General features: G+C 35.6%; 1 protein-coding gene across 4 annotated transcripts in view; it reads right to left on the bottom strand.

The window, feature by feature from the left end:
* DMXL1 (Dmx like 1) overlaps window positions 1-22,592 on the bottom strand; it is an 84,386-nt gene that overhangs the window by 6,388 nt on the left and 55,406 nt on the right. The window contains exons 26-40 of one of the 4 annotated variants that reach the window (XM_058044628.1): window positions 21,709-21,785; window positions 21,386-21,513; window positions 19,684-19,932; window positions 19,194-19,307; window positions 13,309-13,472; window positions 12,719-12,858; window positions 12,296-12,381; window positions 10,245-10,446; window positions 8,910-9,027; window positions 7,562-7,624; window positions 5,627-5,713; window positions 4,865-4,986; window positions 4,607-4,748; window positions 745-795; window positions 413-473 (exon numbers count right to left, since the gene is read on the bottom strand). In XM_058044628.1, the coding sequence (XP_057900611.1) occupies window positions 413-473; window positions 745-795; window positions 4,607-4,748; window positions 4,865-4,986; window positions 5,627-5,713; window positions 7,562-7,624; window positions 8,910-9,027; window positions 10,245-10,446; window positions 12,296-12,381; window positions 12,719-12,858; window positions 13,309-13,472; window positions 19,194-19,307; window positions 19,684-19,932; window positions 21,386-21,513; window positions 21,709-21,785 (1,804 nt within the window). The remainder of the gene's footprint in view (window positions 1-412; window positions 474-744; window positions 796-4,606; window positions 4,749-4,864; window positions 4,987-5,626; window positions 5,714-7,561; window positions 7,625-8,909; window positions 9,028-10,244; window positions 10,447-12,295; window positions 12,382-12,718; window positions 12,859-13,308; window positions 13,473-19,193; window positions 19,308-19,683; window positions 19,933-21,385; window positions 21,514-21,708; window positions 21,786-22,592) is intronic. The other 3 variants (XM_058044629.1, XM_058044630.1, XM_058044631.1) reach the window with 3 other exon arrangements.

Genomic DNA, 22,592 nt, shown 5'->3' with positions numbered 1-22,592 from the left:
CTAGTGCAAAAATTATGCCATAGTGTCTGTCTTGGTGTAGGAGCAGGATGTACCACTGCAACTCAAAGTCATGTTATTCATTATTGGATGATTTGTATTTAAATGCTCATGAAATATGAAGCTATTTATATTTACTTGGAGATAATAACACATTTTTGCTACTATCTTTCATTGTAGTCACAAATAAGAGAGAAATACAGTACTTTTTGCTGTTTCTTAAGGCTATTCTAGATCTCCCAATATTGTTTTTAAAATGAAAAATAGTTTCAGTAAGTATGGCCTCTAAAGAAGTTTCAAAACATATAATAGATTGTTGTGCTTGTACAAAATAGCAACACACTAAAAAACAGATTACTAAGAAATATATCATCTTTCTATAACCTTTCTGGTTTTTATAAGAACCTGAACTCACAATATGGCAGTGTTGGATGAGAAGCCATTCTTCTGACATTATTAATAGCTTTCTTGAGCATCTGTTCAACATAAAAAAATAGAAAAAAATTAAACATTATTACTGAACAAAAAGCTATCAAAGTAAAGAATAATTAGTGATTGCAGAGAGTTGTTTCCTACCAAAACTCCTACGAAAACAAGTACTGGGTTTAGAGATTCAGAAGTCTGTGTCTTCCAAGACTAGTGTAGATGTTAGCACTTTTGCAGCTTTATACATCTAGATAAATTTTAAACTTTTCCTTCAGAAATGTATGGATCCAAATAAAAACACTCCTTAGACTGCAGGCTTACCTCTTTTCTTGCCAATTCCTTTCTGATTCCATTAAATTTATTGGAATATTCCTGAATATTGTAAGATAAGCAAGAGAAAGGCAGAAGCATGTAAAGAAAGAGGTAAACAAACTTTAACAGAAGTAAAACTAGGAAGGAATATATCTATTTTCAAGTCTAGTTAACTTATTGCCATTGATTGAAAAGCGGCTATTTGTGACCATCCAGAACAAGCAATATACCATGTAACTGGTATAAAATAAATAAACTGGTATAAAATCAATTTAAAAAAAATTCTTCAAATGTATTCATAATTTTGCAAACACAGATCCACGGAATTTTCAGTAGCATGCTTGCTCCTAAATTCCAAAACTGGTTTTGAGCCAGGCATATCACCCAGATCTTTGTTTTCTCTCATTTTATTAATTCCAACTGGGAAGAACTCAATGTGCGAAGAGGATTGGAGACATTAGAGACTAACATTTAACCCCCAGGTATTAAAATTATATATTCAACACAAAAAGGAAAAAAAGAGTAAAGATTTTTTAATCATGGAAATACATCTGTGCGTGTGTTGTCTCTTCCCTTCTTTTCTTTCTATTAATGTACGTTAAAGTTTTCATTCTTTTACTCCCCAACAGCTCTCAAAAGTATCTGACTTCTTTGAGGACCCTCTTCCCTCAGAGAATTGTTGGATTTGGTTTGCTTTTACATGTATTATTTACCTCAACATTTGAGAAGGGCAAAATAGATATTTGTGGCAGGTGCTAACTTCAAATGAGAACACATACGAAATTTTGCTGCCAGGGCACTTATATTCAACACAGCAGCTTATCACTTAGCACCCACCAACAGCAAGCTGGCACTGAACCACTTTCAGTGGAAAAGACCATTAACATCTTTGAATCCAACTGTGGCTTTAAACTTCTGTAATTTTGTACAGTACTTTAACACTGCTTTGTCATGGGGCAGTAGATAGCGATGAGATATTTCAATTATGCTGTTCTCCCCTGGCCTCCAATTATATCAGGGTGTCAACTGGAAGGAGGCAGGAATTACAAATAATCCTAAATACGATCAACAGAGTTTAAAAGAAATAGCCTCCAAATTATCAGTTTGCAAACAAAAAGAGGAAAAATACTCAAAAGGGAAATAATTTACTTTCTTGTAAAAATTTCGCTGGGTTTGGATTTGTGGAATAACCACAATCCTCTTAATTACATTTTGGAAGCAGATTTAGATCTTTTAATTCCCAAAGTTTTACCACTGTTGAAGAGAAAGCCTTGTGCTCCTCAGCTCATTCCAAAACACTTTCTAAAGATAAAATATATGATCTTGAAATTTATATGTCACTTTCTTTTTCTCTAAGTACTTTAAATATCAAGGAAAAAGCCAAATAGTTTGGTAAATTTATATATACATTTTAAAATTCAGGACAACAGAGAATGACATTCTTCAAACATTTACAGAGTGGTATGTGCACTTATAATTGCAATACTTTGCTCTCTAAACTCACAGCTTATCTTCTGAATGTAAATGGAAGAACAATAATTCATGTACACTCTATTTCTTCACTAAAATGAAGTGCTGTATTGAGTTTTACAGCAACTAACTTTTACCCAGAAGCTAATGGAAGTCATCTTCCTCCATTCAACAAACAAGCATGCATCATGATCCCCTAAGCCCTGCTGGATTATGCTTTGGCAAAATGCAAATTTACAGAAATGTGCCTTTGAAGGGCTACACTAACAGAACCCTTTGGTACAGTTTCTCCAATTTAGAAGTACAATTATGAAATGCAAATACTTCCATTGGTAATGTAACTGACATTTGACACTGCTAGCCCTCAGTTTGCCATTAGAACAGCTGATGGCTAGAACACTGATTGCTTTGCTGGACAGTTTGGTGATTTGTGCCTTAATGTACATTAAGACTCAAAAATAAAAATGCGCTTTAACTCCATCTCACCCATTGTTAAACTGTATAATATTGGTGTCAGTCACACTGAATTGTATGATAAGCTGTTGGTAACACTGCCTGAGTTTCAGAGTTGTAGGTACATACTACTCCCTTCAGTACTCTCTCACAAACACCTCCTGTAAGACCTGTGTAAACAAACTGTGCTGAAGTGTCTGACCCTCCTTACTTCCTTGTATAAGCTCTGTAAACAGGGAACAGTGAAGAGTGTCAGAAAAACTTTACAGCTAATAAAATTTTAACTCCCTGAGTGTCCCTTGCTGATGAAAGTGAAGCAAAGACAAATAAGATTGGACAGCCAGTAATTGTACAAAACAGTGGGCTACAACTACTAAATGGGCTGCACATTATGGAAAAGCAAAGCTGAGGTCAAGAATCAGCAGTATCTGAAGGAACAAAGTAGAAAACAGTAGCAAAAGAAAGGTCTTAGTGAAGCTGCTTTTCTTCCATGTTCCAGTTCTTCCACAGCATCACTATTTCCTCCCTGAAGTTCCTATTTTTTCCTTCATTTACTTTGTCCTTCATTAGGTACCTCTGTCTTCCTTCCCTATTGGGCAGGGGCTGTTCTATTCTGGAGTGGGTTGTTGGCCACAGTCAAACCATATGCCAGACAAAATTTAGGTCCAAAGTTTAACAGCAAAAGCGTTCAACACAAGCATAGCCAAATATATTCAGGAAGAAAGTTTTACAGCATGCAAAATAAAAGGCCATGTACATACCATTTACATTAATATATTACACAATTAAGGTTGAGAAATACAGGAACACAAAGATTCTGTATGTATATATATATATAAAAAATGAAAGTGACAGGAGAAAGTGGCAAAGGCTTTAAAAGAATACTTGCACAAGAGACCCGATTGAAATAGCAGAGCTGCAACACTGCCACCTAGGATCAGCAGTTCCTAAAGCAAGGGCAGAGGTGTAGGTACTGGCACAATACCCACTTCTATATGTGAAAACATTATCAATCTTATCTTGCTTATTCCTTTTTTACTTCTCCTATTCATCAGCTATTTGCACGTCAACAACAATATTAATTAACATATGGTTACTTAATTTTGCCACCAGTTACAACTTGCCTTTAATTGTTAAATGACACCAAGTACAGCCAAGTCTCAAGACTTAACACGTTTGGTTATTTAGGAAAATTCTACTTTCTGCATTCTATGTGCAGAAGGACTGAGATACTAGTGTCTTGTATGACCATTTCAGCTCCCTTAGGTGTCTCCAAATAGGCATCTCTCAGCCAGCTAATCAACAGATCTCCATCTATGCTCCACAGGAACTAAGATAAGAATGTCAATGGCCAGGCTATGATTATCATTTGATCTGAATTAAATCTAACTTAATAGTCTTTTGCTCAGGGCCAAGCTTCATTCCAGACACAAGATCACTTTCTGAAGCTCAGAATGAAGCTGAAGTTTATGCTTAAAATACAAGCTACCACAAAATTTCATATAAACATTTCTACCCACTCCTTATGAATTTATATTCCGAAACCTGCTAAATATATGCTTTTTAAATAGACAATTCAGCTTCAAGTCATTAAAGAAGAATTTATAGTCTAACTTCTTACCCAAATCCTGATTCTTTGCTTTTAGATGATGCTCTTAAAAAAGGCATGTATGACTTGACTGAAAGCTTTGCTCATTTAGTTGTCCCTTAAATTCTGTGCAGTATTTTAACCTATTAAGTGAATTGTTACCAAAAAAATCCAGCTTGCTTGGATTTACAACAGAAAGGTTTTGTAACAGAAAGGTTATATTTAGTTATATAAAGGTTGTATATATTTAGGTTATATTTATATTTGTATTCTACTACAAAATATAACAAGTAAGACTGAACAGATAAAAGGAAAGAAGTAGATAGAATACAAAAAGCTAATCTTTGACAAGTGACTTACCACAGATGCACCCCTGCCAGTTTGTGTACTACCAAGCCAAGGCATATTGATAGGTGTGCCAGGATTACTGTGAGTATAAGGAGTGCTTCCCTGAACATTTACCAGATCATCACGAGCGTGTATAACTAGGAAATCATCAGCCCTAGAGATGAAGAAAACATTTCAAATTAAGATTCTGAACAGCAACAGTAAATACCATGTTTTGTTACTCTGATTTAAGCACACTCAAGTGGGATACTGAAAACAAAGAACCTATACCCTTTATTTTCTATTTCCATATCATCATCAACCCAGGTGTAGATTTGCGTAGCTAAAATTGCTGAAACATCCAATTCTTGAATATCATGACTTGATGCTATTGCAATGCAGTTCCGATTTGCCTGAAAAAAAAAAAAAACAACCATGCAGAAAGACAGATGCAAAATGAAACCTCAAAAATGGACTTATTTTTTTCTGATTATGGCACTGTTGCTCACAAAAACATACACTTAATTTACAAACCCCAAACATTTACATCTACAAGTCTACATACACTTATACTTGACATTTCCCTTTCAAAACTTATTTGCACGTGGGATAGTATCACACACTATTTGCATCTTGTACCTCTCAGGCAGCTCAAGTATCTCCTTGCTTTTTTCAGAAAATAAGCAACAGGTAACTATACTGTAAGGCTTGCAACCAGGCTCCCTCCTCAAGTTTTGAAGCATTACGTGGCAGAACAGAGAAAATATAACTTCCTGTTTGACAGAAAAGGACAAATACTCCTACACAAAAGCCTAAAAAAAAAAATTGAAGCCACCTCCCCCTTTGATCAATTCACTGCACAACAGAAGAAAATTTGTGTAGAACTGTTCATGAAAAGGTAATTTTGAAGTGCTTTAGAGAAGGGACTGCTAAAAGCTGTAGGTGCTAAAAACAGCAGGATGGCTGGCAAAGCCTATTTCACCCAGTCACAGTGTGCCTGTGTATCAGGTGGAAAACACAGCAATTGGGATATTCTACCTCCTTTATACTCACCTTATTGACTGCAAAAGCAGTAATGATGTCCGACTCCTTATGGATTATTCTTGCCTTGCCACCAGGGTATCCCAAATCTGTTTCCATCTATATTTAAAAAACAAGGCACATTTAAATGCAAACTTCTGCGCAATACCACTTCTTACTGAAAGTATAGAGACATAACAATGTTACATGTGAAAATTTTTTCCCCTTAATTTTAATTCAAAGAAAACTCAACAAATATAGCCTGTAACAATTATACTACACCAGCTTTGTGTAACAATATAGCTTCCCATTGCCATGTTAAAATTACCACAGCAACAGAGAAAATTAATTTGTCACACAAGCCGCAGTACTGTGTTCATTTTCAAGTTCTTCAGGGGTGCTGAAAACTAGCAAGGCTACATGCACCACACTGTTGATTGAAATTTTGAATTTTGATGTTTTGCTCTCAAAAAAGTTTGCTAAGTCTATGATTACTCTTAGCAACCACCTTTTGCCCCTGAAACTGATTAAATAGTTCAAAAGAAGGTGCAGGCAAGTTCCTGAATAGGAAAATGAATTTGAACTTCATCAGTGCATCTAATCACAATTATTGCAATTATATACATCCGGAATCCTGTACATGTCAGAACAATAAACACTTTGCTATGACTTTCTTTTTCCCATGCAATCTAATGCTGGATTTGAATATTTTTGTATTTTGTCTATAATTTTGTATTTTAAAAATGCAATCAGGTACATGCCAGCACACAACAAAACTCTAAACTTTACCAGCACTGTAGCAAGTCCTTTTTAAAATTAAAGAACTCAGCACTGAAAGAATTAAATTGATAGATTACAGACATAGACTGTTAAAAAGTAATTTTACAGTAAGAACAATAACACTGCCAAATTAATTGTGACCTAAGAATTCAAACCTGAGTTACAAATATAATATTTAATTTAAAAAAACCCCAAGCTAATAGGCAGAACTATTTCAAGCCTCTCATCTTCAAATTCTTAATTTTCTGTGCTTTAAGAGATTTAAACAATAATATTTTACTTGAAAAACAGTATGATTTTTCTGTCAAACTGAAAAAGGTCTTTTACAAAGTCTAAAAAAACAGCTGTTACAGACCAAGAAGCAGAATATCTTTTTTCAAGTCAAAACAAAATTGATACTTCATTGATTTTATGTATATAATGCTGGACAAAACTGCAGTGGCAAACAGATACAAAACCATTATTTGTGTCTTATGATGAACAAACCTGCACAAAATTAAAATTATTTTTTCTCCAGCCAGCTCCAATTACTGACTTGCTAATATTGCGTTATCACATAATTAAGATTAACAAGGTAGCCCAAGCCACAGAGGGTTCACATTTCTCTCCTCACACTAGTTTTCTAAAAGAAAGGAATATGGTATTCATTTGAGTATCTAGGCATAGTACTCTACCTTTTTAAGATGTCACACCAATCCTTCAAGATGGTTGCTAAAACACTGTTGTATGGGTTGATTTGTCACCATCTTTTAAATAAGGTTCAATGAAAGCTTTCAGTAGCAAACTTGTATCATGCTAAAAATCTGATCAAAGTGCAGCTCACCACCTTCACTTATAAGCAACTATTGTAGCTCATACTGATCAAAGGTTCTGTAAGTCCTGTGTATCATACCACTACTGAATTTTTGTCACTTGGGCAAATCTCAACTTCAGCTCTTCACTTGGCCAATCTACAGAAGTTGATATCAGATATTGTTTGTACCCAGCTGATGCAGCTAAGATAATTAAATTTCAGCTAAACTCTGAAACTGTTTAACTCAATCCCTTGCATTTTCAAAATTTTTAAGTTTGTTTGCTATGTGAGCAAAGACTTTTTTTTTTTTTAAGTGAGATCAGCACCATTTAGACAAAAAAAAAAAAATCATAATTATGTTAGGTCTAATAAATTTGAGAATTATTACTGTGTACCTTATTGATGATGGGCTCCTCCACCACGGAATTTTTCATGGCGTCATTGTGCTCCTCTAAGGACTTCACCAAGGAAAGAAACAACACAAAACAAAGCATAAAGATAAGACCTAACATGCATGGTATAAAGGAAATCCCCCGTTCCTTGCTGCTTACCCAAACACAGGACAACTGAAACACAACAGCATGTCTGCAAACACATGGTGCATATTTTATACAGTAAGAATAATTAACAAACTCTAAACTCTGTTTTCAGTACAGAATACACTGATTTACTTACTCTGTACTGTAACAGCACCGTGTCCATCCCAAAAGCAAAATTTCTGGAGAAATAGGCAGTCTACACTGACATTTTATCAGCAACAAGTTAGAAAATAAAGCAAATTACGCTCTGTAAGGCTGTGAGCCTACCTTGAAACATATAAAACACATCTAAAATTTTCCATTATATCTGTCAATACAGCATAACATGACTGTGTTAACATAAGATATGGTCAGAAAGTGGTGCACTTTTAATGGCAAAGAGGAAAAATTTTCTTTTTAACGGCACTCTGTAATGAACATAATTAGCCAACATTACCCAAACAAGCTAATATTTTTAGTTGTGACAGGACAAAGGCTAGGTCATGCAGAACTCTCCACTTTCATGGCTTTACTAGTCATGAATATTCTTTCTCTTGCATATTCAATTTGTTCACATCTGCTTCTTTCTCCTCCATTTCTGCTATGCTGCAGTTTTTCTGTAATACCAGCAATTCTTTCAAAATTAGGAGCAGCAGTAAGTAAGAAAAAGAAGGAAAGTGAGATAAAAAAATCCAAAAGCTCATTACAGAACCAAAACTATAAACATTTAACTGCATCTGGAACAGGAATCTAACTAGACGCTGTGAAAAATAATCAGGGACAGAAATAGTAATTGCTGCATGAGCACTTTTCTTATTAAAATTGAATCATAACATGGTAGATCATAAGCAGTGAATAAAAGCCAGGGTGACTACGGCAGGGACAAACTAAAACTTCGATACTCTGGCTCATTAGATTACTGGTTTTAATCTTTGAAATGGTCCATTTTGTCCTTCTTTTGAGGCAGTTTTTATACTGATCTTAAAGAAGAAGAGACTGATGTAGCAATATTGTGCTAGTTTTCATTTTACAGTCAAAGTCTGATTATTTTTGTATTTTATGAAAAAGGCACAAGTATTTTTTGCATTAAACACTACAGATTTGGAGTCGTTGACAAGTACATCAACCCTTCATGCAGCAGAAGTAAACAAGCCAGCCAAGTAACTTAAACGGAAGTTGACAGATTGACCCGCAATATTTTCTGAATTTTATATACCATACCAACCTCATTTAGGCATCGCCTATTGGTAAAAATATTTCTGATAAAAGTTTCCTGGACTTCTTCCTGTTTGACCAAGTACTGCCAGAGCCTCTTCACAGACAGCGCAACATGACTGCTAGATCTAAAGAGCAAAGTTGAATAAATGCACCATGCACATACTTATACAAGAGTGCAGTATTTTATATTCTAATCAACCTACAGTCAGAAGAAATGCTGAAGAAAAACTACAGAGCTACAGACAGTATACTAAGACCAATCTGAAAGCACTTTAATACCCTCTTCCTGAGAGGAGGTGCAAAAGGAAGAAGAAATAGAGTATGTAGCATCTTCTCCTTCTATCTTGGGACAAGTGAGAAAATCTCTTTAAGAGATTACACAATGGTAAAAGCAGCATACCAATTATTTATTAGTCCAGCTCATTCTTTAGAATATGAATCCTAAAGAGTGATTCTTTCACATGGACAATGACTAACACTTCCTGCTAGGAACACATCATCAGCTGTGTAACTTCTCTGAAGCATCCATGACTTTTTAGTAACAAAACTGGAAGGATTGTGGAATCAGATCAAAATTCAAATGTTTATGCTTATCCCTAGAAATGACACACTCAAGCAAGAATTATAAACACAAATACAGATGCTATATATAGCTGCTTATGACAAGCCAAAATCCATCAAACTCTGAATTGCTTTAAATCATAATTTAAAAATAATGTCAGACAGCAGATACATGTTAAAATGATCACTTTTAAGCAACATGAGTTACTGAAAGTGTGACCATGATTAAATATTTTACAATAAAAAGCCAGACTTTCTGTATTCTGAAATCCACAAGTGTCAGTAACACTAAAAGGCAGAAATCTATATAAAAATTACACTTTGAGAGACTGAGCACGCTTTCTGGCTGAACATGCAATTATGTTAAGTCACATATATGCAAACATTATAAATAGTAAGTAGTTCTTCTCTGAATTTAGGTAACAATACTGATAAGACTGTGAGGTAATTTATTACCTCTAAAGGTGAGGCAATTATTTAATTCACTGTCACTAATCCATATCCATTATCTCTCAAGATGAATGTTTTATTCTTTATTTTTTTGTCAAGCATACTTTTTCCAGAGAAACTCAAAATCCACATTAAGTATAAGTAAAAGAATTGAAAAAAACTAAAAACGGTGGGACATTTTTCCTGCTCTTGCTTCGGACCAGATATGCATGAAATCTGACACGTACCCTTCATTTCACATAGTTACTGAAGTCGCAATCTATCACTAACAACCTAATACTCGATTTATATCAAAGATATTACAGTCAGTGTTTACAGAAATTAGACTCACCTGAAAGGAGTGTTTGTAGGCTCGAGTAAACTTTTGTGTCGAAGCAACGCAGGACCAGCAGCGAGGGCATCTTCAGAAGCATGAACTGAAATATAATGCTGAGGTGGACCCCCATACAGCTCAAGACGTCGGAGAAGAACTTGCTCCCAGCGCTGTAAAGTTTTCAAAACTGCATGGCATATCGGGGAGCTAACTGGAAGCTCTAGAAAGACAAGTAAATAATAATAAAACCCCTCCCCTTTCCGTTGTAACCTTGATAATGATAATTCCAGCAGGTGAAGACTGAAGCTTATTACGAATATCTCCACAAGGAAGCTTTCTTCAAACCTCAAGTAGATATTTGCAAGTATAAAAAGATTAACTGCTTAGCGCTATTATTGCTAAAAAAAAGGAACAGATTTCTCCAGTATTGGAGAGATTATATCATGGAGTGGATCATTATGAAACTGATCCTCCTGGAAGACACAAGGTATATGGATGACAGGCAGGTGATAAGAGAAAGCTGACGCACCTTCACAAAGGGCAAATTGTGCCCAATTAATCTGTTAGTGGCATTCTATTGTGAACTGACTGTGCTGGAGGGCAAGGAAAGAGCAACTGATGTCCTCTACTTTTAACTTCTGTAAGGCCTCTGACAGTGTCCCACACATCTTGGCCTCTCCACTGGAGCAAAAAGGATGGACTGTGTGACAGCTAAGGAACCAGCTGGATGACATCCCCCAAAGAGTGACAGTCAATGGTTCAAGGTCCAAATGGAGATCAGTAACAAGTGTCATGCCTCAGGGATGTGTGTTGAGATTGGTACTGTTCCATGTCTCTGACAATGGCACAGGCAAGGGTAGTGAGAGGCACCTGCAGGCAGCTCACACCAGGGTGAGCCGTGCAGCTGTGTGCCTGCAGGGAAGGGACAGCACCCACACAGACCTTGGCAGGCCTGAGGAGCGGGCCCGTGTGACTCTCACAAGCTTCAGCAAGGACAAGTGTCAGGGCAATCACCAGTACCAAAACCGAGTGATGAACAGACTGAGAGCAGCCCTGTGGAGCAGGACTTAGGGACACTAGTGGATGAAAAATTGGGCATGACTTGACTCACAGACCGAAAAGCCCACTGCACACTGGGCTGCATCAAAAGAGCAGCCAGTAGGGTGAGGGAGGGAATTTGGCCCCTCTAATTTATTCTTGTGACACTCTGCCTGGGATACCATATCCATGAGTGGGCACAACTCTACAGGAATGACAGGGACCTGTAGAGGGGATCCAAAGAAGGGCAACAAAAACAGGACAGTGGACTGAAACACCTCTTCTGTGAAGACAGGCTGAGAGTGCTGTGGTTCTTCAGCCTGGACTGGAGAAGACTCCAGGGACATAATACAGCAGCCTTTCAGTATTTAAAGAAGACTTACAGGAAAGACACAGAGACTCTTTGCCAGGGCCTGCAGTGATAGGGGAAGGAGTAATGTTTTCACACCAAGCAAGTAGACTTCAATCACATAAAAGACAGACATTATTATGATGAGGGCGGTGAGACACTGGAACTGGTTGCCAGAGAGGTTGTGGATACCCCAGATGTGGGAGGTCATGTCAGATGAGGCTTTGAGCAACACCTTGTAGTAAAAGATGTCCCTGTCTACGATGTGGTGGGCAGGGTTGGACCTAGATGACTTTTAAAGATCCATTCCAAAACCAAACCATTCTATGAGTCTATGAAACAAGGAGTAGGAATGATGTTAGCTCAATCACAAAAAAAATATAGTGGAAATAAATATTGTACCAGGAAATAAATATTGCAAGCATGATTATGTGACTAAAAAGCAAAGAAAACGTAAGTACAGGGAGACCTGAGCATTCTTTCTCACCCATTCATCTCAGCCACCCTCCATGTCATTTCATAAATACACCTCCTGTATGATAAACATTATCAGAACATTTATTCCCGTATCACTAAAAAACTAAGAACTTTTGAACTAAAAGCTACCACATATGCATATTATTCAACACATTGCTGATTTTAATGTGCTGATTAGGTATGGAGAGACTCTGCCGCTTATTACCTGAAAGATCATGTCCAGCCAAAGGGTAGAAAATCTTCAAATTGTGAAGTACCAGCTGAACCATTGCCAATCTCATCAGTGACCAACTAACAAGAAAGCACTAGTAAGTCATTTACTAATAGGAAAATAATTTTCTCACTTATTCAATATTAGGTTTTAAATTTAGACCTTCAAATCTTCATTATAAACTACTGAAAACTACAAACCATACTTTAGAATATTATAGGTACTTTGAATTCAAAAATCACTACACAACATACTAATAAAATGAATAAAATAATGATTTGAAAATTAACTACAGTTAGTTAACTACTGGGTAATACATAAAAATTTCAAGTAAATGGTATATTATCTCAAAAACAAAAAAGCAGAAATGCAAGTCTAGACATGGCAAAATATCTTGCATTCTGAAGTGTTATTTACCTGTAAGAATTTGAATTCGAATGCTCTTGGTTATGTGAATTTGATGCAAACATATCTCCATCATTGTCTTCATCATCTTCATCACTTTCCTGACTCTCTTCTGAATCATATTCCACTCTACTTTGCGATGGAAGAAATGGCTAAAAATTTTTAAAAAATCTGTAAATATCTTCTAGCCAACATCTTATTCTAAATTACCTTTTAAAAACTGAATAGTTACAATGCTTGAAGCTTTTTATAAAAAGCAGACATATCGTCTTACTCCATTTAGTAACATTTGGAGTTTGTACCTCATGAAAAGGATAATGTTCCATAAGCACTACATACATAAGTTAACACCTTAACTATTTTTAACATTACTGATATTTGTTCATATCATTATCTGAAAAAAAGAAACCTTAAATAACAAGAGTTTTCAAGAAAGCTGTTTCAAAAATATGTATAGGCTCCATTTTAGAAAAAGCTACACGTGAGCAATAAAAACAAGCAGATTCTATCACATCAGTACCTAGAATAATGACTAAGAGGAGAAAAACTACCAATCCAGAAGTGATAGAAGGAACTTAATTGTCAAAACAGCAAAAAATTACCTTTGCAATGAAATAATCCCAGATGCTAAGCTCAGGAGGGATAAATCTTTCTTTGTAAGATGATGATTGCTGGTCTACCAACGGCAATGCAGGCAACTGAGAACTCTCTTTTGCAGAGGTTTTTGATGAAAGCCTGTAATGTTTTTGCTGTTTCTCTCCATCATCTATGTGAGAAGAAAATAGGGTATGTTGCTTTAAACCTTCTGCTCTACCTCCTTATTGCTTTTAATAAACAGATTTGTAATGAAAAGTAAAAATTTCCATCATGACAAGTTTGCAGAATTTCACCTTAGCATTTATGTAACAACTAAACACAGAGCATTTTAATCCTCAAATATATAAAACTAATATCTAACTAGAACTCCAGAATGTAAAAACTCCCTGCAAATAATACACCCATAACTGCATGAGAAGATCTCTTCTTACAAAGGTGACAAATATTATTACTCAAGCCAACAATCTTGCAAAACTAAATTACTTAATAAGAACTACTGAATACTGATTAGCTTTTAAGACAAGCCAGGAGACTTATTTTTCAGAATATATATTGCAAATACATAAGCTTGCCATTCCTGCTCCAACTTGTGACTCCATGTGTCCCTCTAGTGGAGATATGTAGTTTTTTCTAAGTAGTACAATTCTGCTAAATCCGCATGCCCTGACAATACATTTCTTCAGCAAATACAAAAGATAACATTTTAACTAACACAATCTAATATACAACTTATTAAACAGGGAAGGATTAATTATTTTCAGTAACACCCTCAATCCAAGAAGCAGCGAGGTCCCCTCGCTTGCCCCAACACTGACTTCTTTCAAACTAAGAAGTGTCAATGGAAAGTTTTATTTTCATTCTTGATTATTACAGTACTGAAGGAAATACCTCATTCAAGATTTCACAAATATCTTAACATATTTGTATCCCCTCATACCCTGCAATACTTCTGGATCTTCTTAGGAATCATACTCCAATACAGCCTTTCTATTAGAGGAGGAATGACAGCAACTGTCACTTGTTACCAACTGTCAGTGTTCTGACTCTCCAGAACACATCAGAAGTGAAAGCAACAAGGGAGAAAAGAAATTACATTTGGAGATTTGTTGGCCACCTTTTGTAACCAAGTAAATGGACTTGAATCAACTTCCTACTTGACTGTAGAAGGTGGAGCTTGTGTTTGTTTTGTTGCTGTTGTTGTATGGTTGGGGTTTTTTAAAGATTTTTTTATTCTGTTTTCAAACAAATACATGGAATGTGCAGAAATCAGTTTCTACAGTGAAACCTAAGCGTGGGTTCAAGACTTAGGTAAAACAAAGAAAGCTTACATATGAAGATAAAAAGGAAGTTGATTTTTTGAACATCATTTTGGAGTCCACAAAACCTGGAACACTGATTTAGCTGAGTCCGTTTTCTTAAGCAGAGAGGAGTATGGGCTACCTTAACAGCAGTAGTAAGTATGAGCCAAGAAAGCAATTCTGTAGGTTTAAAGAGCTCACCTGAGGGACAGATATCTCTATCACTGAGTTCAAGCACCAACATGTTGGGCCAGACCAGTTGCAAGAATGAACTAACATGAACATCAAAACTAACAACTACTGAAGCTTCCAAAATTACCTTCTTCTATTAATAATGCTGAGGATGGCAAAAGAAGAGCCAGCACACCTATCTGTTCCTGGAGTATGAAATATTACCATGAAATATTTCCTATACCCTTATTTTTTTAGTGTTTTATCCACAAGAGACTTTCTGCATCTTGATAGGTGCCTGAAAGACAATGTCTTTCAAAACTCTTATGGGTATTCCAGTCACTTGAAAAGATAAGGTCTAACAGTCTGAACAAATGAAAAACAGTGGTAATTTACAAACACTTTCCATATATAAGACTTACTCATAACACAAACCAAGCCAATGGTACAATTGTAACTCTAGGCCATTAAGATTTAAATACAAGGGTTTTTAAAAAAAAAAAAAATCTTCCAGGATTTTCATATTCACAATTTTTCATGTGTTTTCTTCTAAGGGACAAATTCTCTGCATTCACACTAGTCAGTGCAATTTTTTCATTACTTCTGGTCATTTCTGGACCAGGAATAAACATATTATTCCAGGATTCAGAAAGATTTTTGACTACATATGAAGACAAGCATTATCACCCCAAGCAGCTGAACTACTAGGCTGGTTGAGGCTGGGGCAGAGTTAGTTTTCTTCACAAGTGGCTGGTGCAGGCCTGTGTTTTGGATTTGTGCTGAATACAGGGTCGATAGCACAGAGATGTTTTGTTATTGCTGAGCAGGGCTTACGCAGAGCCAAGGCCTTTCCTGTTTTTGCACTTCCAGCCTGGCGAGGGAGCTGGGGGTGCCCAAGGGGTTGGGAGGTGACACAGCCAGGACAGGTGACCCAGCTGACCAAAGGGACATTCCAGAGCACCTGACATCATGGTCAGTACATAGGGTGGGGGAACGAGGAGGAAGGGGGAGGACATTTGGAGGCAGGGTGTAATGGCTGGGGTTAAAGCACAACAGCCACAAAAGAATTCATATATAGAATCTAATAAAAGATGAAGACATCCCATCTTTCATCTTGAAACAGGAATATCATAACACTATGTGTTGCACTTCTATATTGTATCTTTTTTTTTTTTTTTCTGTTAGGGATAGTATTTGAAATCCACTTACCTGAGCTATAAGTCAAAACCACAACAACTGCAGTTCAAGACATTTTCATCTCATTATTCAAAACTTATCAGTTAAGGAGCATGCACATGCATTACTATGAATTTCCAGCTAAATTTTAGCAACTAATTAAAAGAAATTCACTAGGCATGAAATAAGGAGCAAGTGTTGCATGATACAGAAACGAGCAAGTATAGCTCTGCAGGTTGTTTTTCTAAGCAGAATTCAAAAGGTAAGTTTAAGTTTTTACTTTTTTTATTAAAAAAGTACTTTATCCCTTTCTGTTGGATCACTCTTTGTATTTCTAAGAATACTGCAGGCTAGTCATTGGAAAAAAATTCAGTATGTGAGGTAAATGAAAGAACAACCACCTAAGTTTGACAAACACTATTAAAGCAGATTTCTTTTTATACATTCTAAAATAATTAACTATATTAAAAATGTCATTAAAGTTCTGACTGTCATTTCAGATTTCAAATTACCCATTACACAGACTTTCAAATTTTTCATTTATTTTTAATTAAAAATTTTTTACATGTGTTTTGTTTTTTATTTGAAACATTTATCTTTCCTCCCATTTTACTTAAAAGACAAAAGTAAAATTTATGCTATTTCCCAAGAATATTGCACTATTTCAGACAAGGAAAATCCTTCAATTTCTGTCCAGTCCTAAGACATGCAATAATAACAAAAAGATCTGTTACTTTCCACCTTCCCAGGAAGAACTAAAAGGCAGATTGCTTTCAACTTCCCTTCATTTACTCTTGCAGCATGGAATAACTGAATATATGAAATAAAACCATGGATTTCTAACTTAAAGCAAAGGTCAAATTCTTCCTTAAGAACCTTCTGGGTGACAAAGAACTTACCATCTCTATATAGACTTACATTATAAAACAGTTTGCTTAGGTAGATTTCAAGCAAAATATAGTAAATGTGACTCTGAAAAAATCTACTATTATCAACAACAAGGTTCTTTTTCAGATGATAACTGCCTGTTGGAAAACAAAACACCATGTGCTAGTTCTGTTTGCCAAAATCATTTGCTGCAACTGCAAAAACAAGAAGCATGTCTGAAAAGCATTCAAACTGCTTTGTTCTGTCTGATTGTTATGTGACAGAGGCACTAAAACAAGTTTACAATAAAAAATAATTCCTAACAGAGGTTAGGGATTTATAAGACTACCAGGTTTTTGGTTCCTGTTTTTACCATTTGAGTCTAAAAGAAAGATCATATTTACTTAAGTGAAATTTTATATTCAAAGCTACTACATGCTCAAGTCAACTAAAGCAAAGAGCAGAAAGGGAAATAACATAACTTTATTGACCAATGCTGTACTTGGAATTATGAACATCTCTTAAAATAAATTTCCAACTTGGAGATCAACACCCACGTTTAAATATGTACTAAAGGACTGGAGAGAAGGCAAGGAGGAGAGGCCCATGCTTAGTCTTATTGCATTAGAATTATTAGTGTTCAGAATTTTTAGCTTTCGATCTCCATTTGAGAATGGAAGCATTTCACAAAAAAATCTAAAAGTAAACGTAAGGAAAATAGTCTAGTTAAGCATAACTAAATGGTAAGATATAGAAAAAATCTAAATAACATTACAGAAGAATATGGCTAGTTGGCTGGAATAAGCATTCCAGTCACTTCTATTTGCTTCTGGGTGTCAGAAACAGTAAAGGCACAAAAATATAGCTGATTTTAATCCTAATCCCTCTGCTTCATTGGAGGTCTATTTTTTCCCTTTCTCCCCTCATAATTTTTTTCAATATGACTAAGAAAGGGCTTTGGAGATATACCTTTCCCCCAAGTTTGCTTTACATAAACACACACTAAAAACAAGTAGTCCTGAATCCTAGAATTACATAGGTTGAAAGACACTTAGTCCAACCCGTTGCTCAGAACAGGGCTGACATAATTGATGGCCTAGTTTGTTCAAGTTTTAGAGTAACTCCAAAGACAGAGATCCCACAACAGCTCTAGGCCCCTATCTCAGTGATGATCCCTAAAATCTAGTATTAAAAATGTTCCTTCTTCCCTTAAATTTTTAGGTAGAGCTTTTGGATTCTTCCAGCAACAGTTTCATTAAACCTGCAAGCAGGCAGCCAGCATTCCTCCTTAAAAAACATGCAGCAGGTAGACTATACTTAGTATGCATTTCAGAACACTTCGTAAAAATACTTTGCATTTTGAGCCAGTGGTAGCAGTAGTAATAACACAGTTTAGTATAGAGTTACCAACACCTAGTTAGCAGAATTTCCAACAAAAGCCAGTTAAAACTTCTGACAATTCAGTGACAGCAAACATGTTTACCTTACTAAAGTGATAGAGAGAAATGTTAGCTCAGTACCACAGAGAAAACTAATCAAAATAAGAGCTCACTTTGGGGTAAAGATCTCTACTCTGAAAACATTTTTCTAGAAGTCTGATGAAGATATTTAAACAGACCACATTTACAGTTTTCCATAACTGGAAGGTAAGACATTTTGATATGTTAGCATACATCTAAATATTAAATTATTTTTTAATAGAAAGTTACATTTTGTCTCTCTACATATATATTTAGATGTAATATAGAAAGTCATCAGAGTTTAATTAAATTTGTTGTTCCACAATCTTCTCTTAAAAACTTAGTTAATTGTAGCATTTTTTGCTGTTGGTTTTGTAGAAGTCAAAGTAAATCAAAAAGCACATAACTATACGAAAAATAAAAGCATTACAGGAATTTCTTCTGGACCTCAGGATAGTTTATCACTCCCTAAATTTAAAACTTGAAGATTGTTTGCTTTTCTAAAGGGTTCTTAGAATATCAACAAGATGCCTTTCACTTGTAATGTCTGGAATGAACACTTAGAAATCCACATGCACAATAATGCTTATATTCAAAAAGCAAAACAAGCAGCTCTCCAAAAAAGATATGAAACACTTCTGATCTTTTCAAACCATGGTCAAAGTAATTTTGTATTTAATATTTATTTCAAATGAAGAGCCATAAGAATACTACAGTGCTGACAATTTTCTTTTCTTAAAAAGGCCAAATTTATGCGCTTCTTTAGTTACAAAAATTTACTTCAAATTTTGATATCATGGCTTGCAAACAGAAGTTTTTCTGTCTTTCTGCATACGCAAAAAAAAAAAAAAACAAACCAAACAAAACCACACATAGCAAACTGCATGTAGAGGCCTAATACTAAATCTAGTATCTTGCCTGAAGGCTTGGTAGGACTATGAGTACTGAAGGAGGCAAGGGATTTGGAAAACCCCACGCATTCCATGGAGAACACTACTACCTGATGTGGGCTAGGCATTGGGAAGTGCCTACCTGTCAAAGAGAGAAAACATACTGTATTTGTAAAATGGGAATATATTCCAGTTAGAAGAGAACTGGAAAGCTTTAAAATAAACACAAAGTAAGCTGTAATAGTATTGGAAACTCTCTCAGATCAATTTAACTCCCTCATACTAGAGCAGCTGTGCTACTTGGAAACCTTTTTTCAGAAGCATTCACTTCTGCTTCACTCTTCTCTTCTACACAATATCTACACAAATTACTTGAGATCCTTGTTTTTCTATGCAAATCAAAAACCATACTGAATTCTTATTGAACACAAGCTACTTAAAGTAATTAAGCTTTCAGCAGTCACATAATATTCTTAAAAATTCCAGAAGACAAATATATATAAAACAAGAGAACTGACCAGTTTTTGTCTTTAATTGCTGCTGTCCTCTGCTGGGCATATGAGCTCCTCCTCCAAAGATAGCAGACCACATTTTGTTGTTAAGTGGATGAGCCATAATTCTATACAACTCATTGCTAGAATGTGTTGCAAGGCCATGGATAAACAGGCTGAGATAGACTGCAGTTAGAATTTCACAAAGTAGAACTGTGAGACCTGGCTGGGCTTCCTCACCAGCAGAATTCAACAGACGTATTAGAGTCGTCATTCCTGTTTATATAAAATAAACATCATCTTTAAGAAAGCACAGATGTGTGTGTGAACATACTCCTGATATAATTTTGTCTGGCAACCTACGTTACTTAGTAATGTTTAGTGCAGAAAAATTCCAAGCTCTGTATATTGAAACCCAAGTTGAAAACTTCAGGAGAAAGAGGCAAGTTCTTAATTTTTAACAATTTATTAGTTTTTTAGCTTTCTGTTTTGGAGTAACGGTTAAAGAAATGTATAACATTTTTTCAATTATTATAACGACGTTATAATCCTGAAAACTGAAATTCTATCTTCTCACTTTACAGTGGTAAAACCAATCAAAAATCATGGGCATCAACCTGCATTACACATTGTCTGACAAGTGTTCTTTCACCCAATACTAAACCTCTTGTAATGTTTTTATGCTCCCACAAAAGGGCGTAGTTTCAGATGTGCCTTCAACGTGACACTTTGTGCACACAAGTAAAAGTGCACATAGTCATGGCCAAAGAATTCTGCTTTTTGTCATGCTCTCCAATTTGCACACACAGCATGTGAATCTACTAAAAAATAGAAAAAGTCAGTTCAAAGTGATTCATAAGAACAAATGCTAACAATTCCTTGCCCAACTCGTCAGAAATTTATCCTGCGATTAACTAAATAACAAAAAAACAGATGACAACTAGTTCCTCGATAAAATCTCTAGATTCAGTGACAATGTTTGGCAGAAAAGAAAAAATTACATAGCATCAAATACAAAGGATGTTTCAGGTTATCCATGAAGATTTTTAAAGAGGAATTTTCTGATTTAAGAAACAATTCTCATAATAAGTAAGCACATTTCCTGGCTATGCTTACATTAAAGTTAGTGCTGTAAACTCAAGCCCATACCTAGATGTACTACAGTGATAACACTCCCTCTAATGTAGCTCCCTAGCACAGTTTAACTAGCATAAATGTCAGCACGCTCTAAGTATTACCTGAAATCTGACATTACTTTTACAGCTACAGAAAAGCATGATTTATTATAAATGTCTCATTTTTAACAGTTTTAAGGTAGTTCAGAAGTTGTCCATAAGGTAAAATAATTCTTAGCTGGAGCACAAACCAGGACAGCCTTCGCAGTCCTTAGGACTCAAGAAGTAGGATACTAGTGCTACAGGTGGTACACGTAGAGCACACACAGGACATGACTTCACCCTACCTCCAGTTTAGCTGCTCTCTCTTTACTAGATCCAGCACTAATATGTTTTTAGTTAAAGAAAGCAACATAAATCAACTTGACTTAGTGAATAATCAGAAGTAGTAACTTAGATGTTTTGAAAAAAAAAAAAACAACAACCCACAACATTTTAATCAAAGAACCCAACACAGCTGTCACAAATACTACTAGAAAGTCATAGCCACATGCTCTTACAGTGGATCCAGATAACTCTGTTTTCCTTAAGAGGAAAGAAAAAAGTCTAGATACCTGGCCACTGAGCAGGTGATGTGTTGGGAGTCACTGTTTCTTCTAAGCTTGCTGTTCTTAAAGAATGACGCTGAGTTAACAGGACGGTCTGGTACACCGTTCCAGTGAACTGATTCGCTTGAAATGAGCTGTGAAACAGAGAAGAACAGGGAAATAATATTTATTTTTAGAAGTTACGTTTACAACTATTCAAGTGATAGCACTTTCTATCAGATGCAGGCAAGTGTGATCACAGCCTTCTGGTGCCCTATCCATTACCAAGACAGCAATGAGAGTGCTGTCTAAAAATCACTTTTCATTGTGATGTTTTTTTTTTTTTTTACCTGTAGCTGTGGCCATCACAGAGACATTGGTAGATGCAAGCAGAGAGCGACGCTGCTAAGGTATGCATTACACATATCTGAAAGACAAAGTTATACAGAACTCATTACAGCCAAAGTGAGCTGTGGTTAGTATCACAGCCTTTCACTCTGCATACACATGTAACAAGCACTGGACACAAAAGGTCTAAGTCCTTACGCATTTACAAAGCCACCTTTTGCTTCAGAATTTGTATCAGACAAATCAGTTAACACCTTATGAAAAGGATGGGGGAAAACTCACTCACCCTACCAACACATAATCACAGATCAGCTCCATCTGAAATGTTTTCAATTATTAAACAGCACCATTATTAAGCCTGTATTCAACAGTCCTATGTAATTGCGCCCTAAAACAGCAGCAGTTTGCTGGCTCAGAATACAAAGAATTTATTTCGGAATGAAAACTATAATGCAGCTTAGTTTTTGACCAATTCTAGTGCAACTCTAGGACACACACTCAATTTACTCAGTATTGTACTGATCAGCACTTTTAATACAGCTGACACTTTTTTCTTAATGCATCACAGAACACACTAACATTAAAAAGCTAGAGAAGCTGTTAATCAAAAAGGTTCCATTAAAACAAAAACAGTTTATTGTATTTATTTGTTTGTTCCCTCTAAAACAAAGCTAACTAGGACTAAGCCGTCTTTTTAGTGTTCTCTAGAAATCCTTAGTAAAAGCAGACATGATCTGGGACCTAACAATACAAAACTTCAGGAAAGACTGAGTTTTATTTCCAGTCAAAGGTTAAATACAGGATAAATCTTATAGAAACAATTTTTAAAAACTACTATACTCAGTTTTTGTACTTAAACATTTAATTTTACTTATGTTTAAGAATG

Source organism: Melospiza georgiana, chromosome Z, assembly GCF_028018845.1.
Source record: "Melospiza georgiana isolate bMelGeo1 chromosome Z, bMelGeo1.pri, whole genome shotgun sequence".
Classification (NCBI taxonomy): domain Eukaryota; kingdom Metazoa; phylum Chordata; class Aves; order Passeriformes; family Passerellidae; genus Melospiza; species Melospiza georgiana.
Note: the sequence above shows the minus strand (reverse complement) of the source record. Positions and strands in the feature narration are given on the sequence as shown.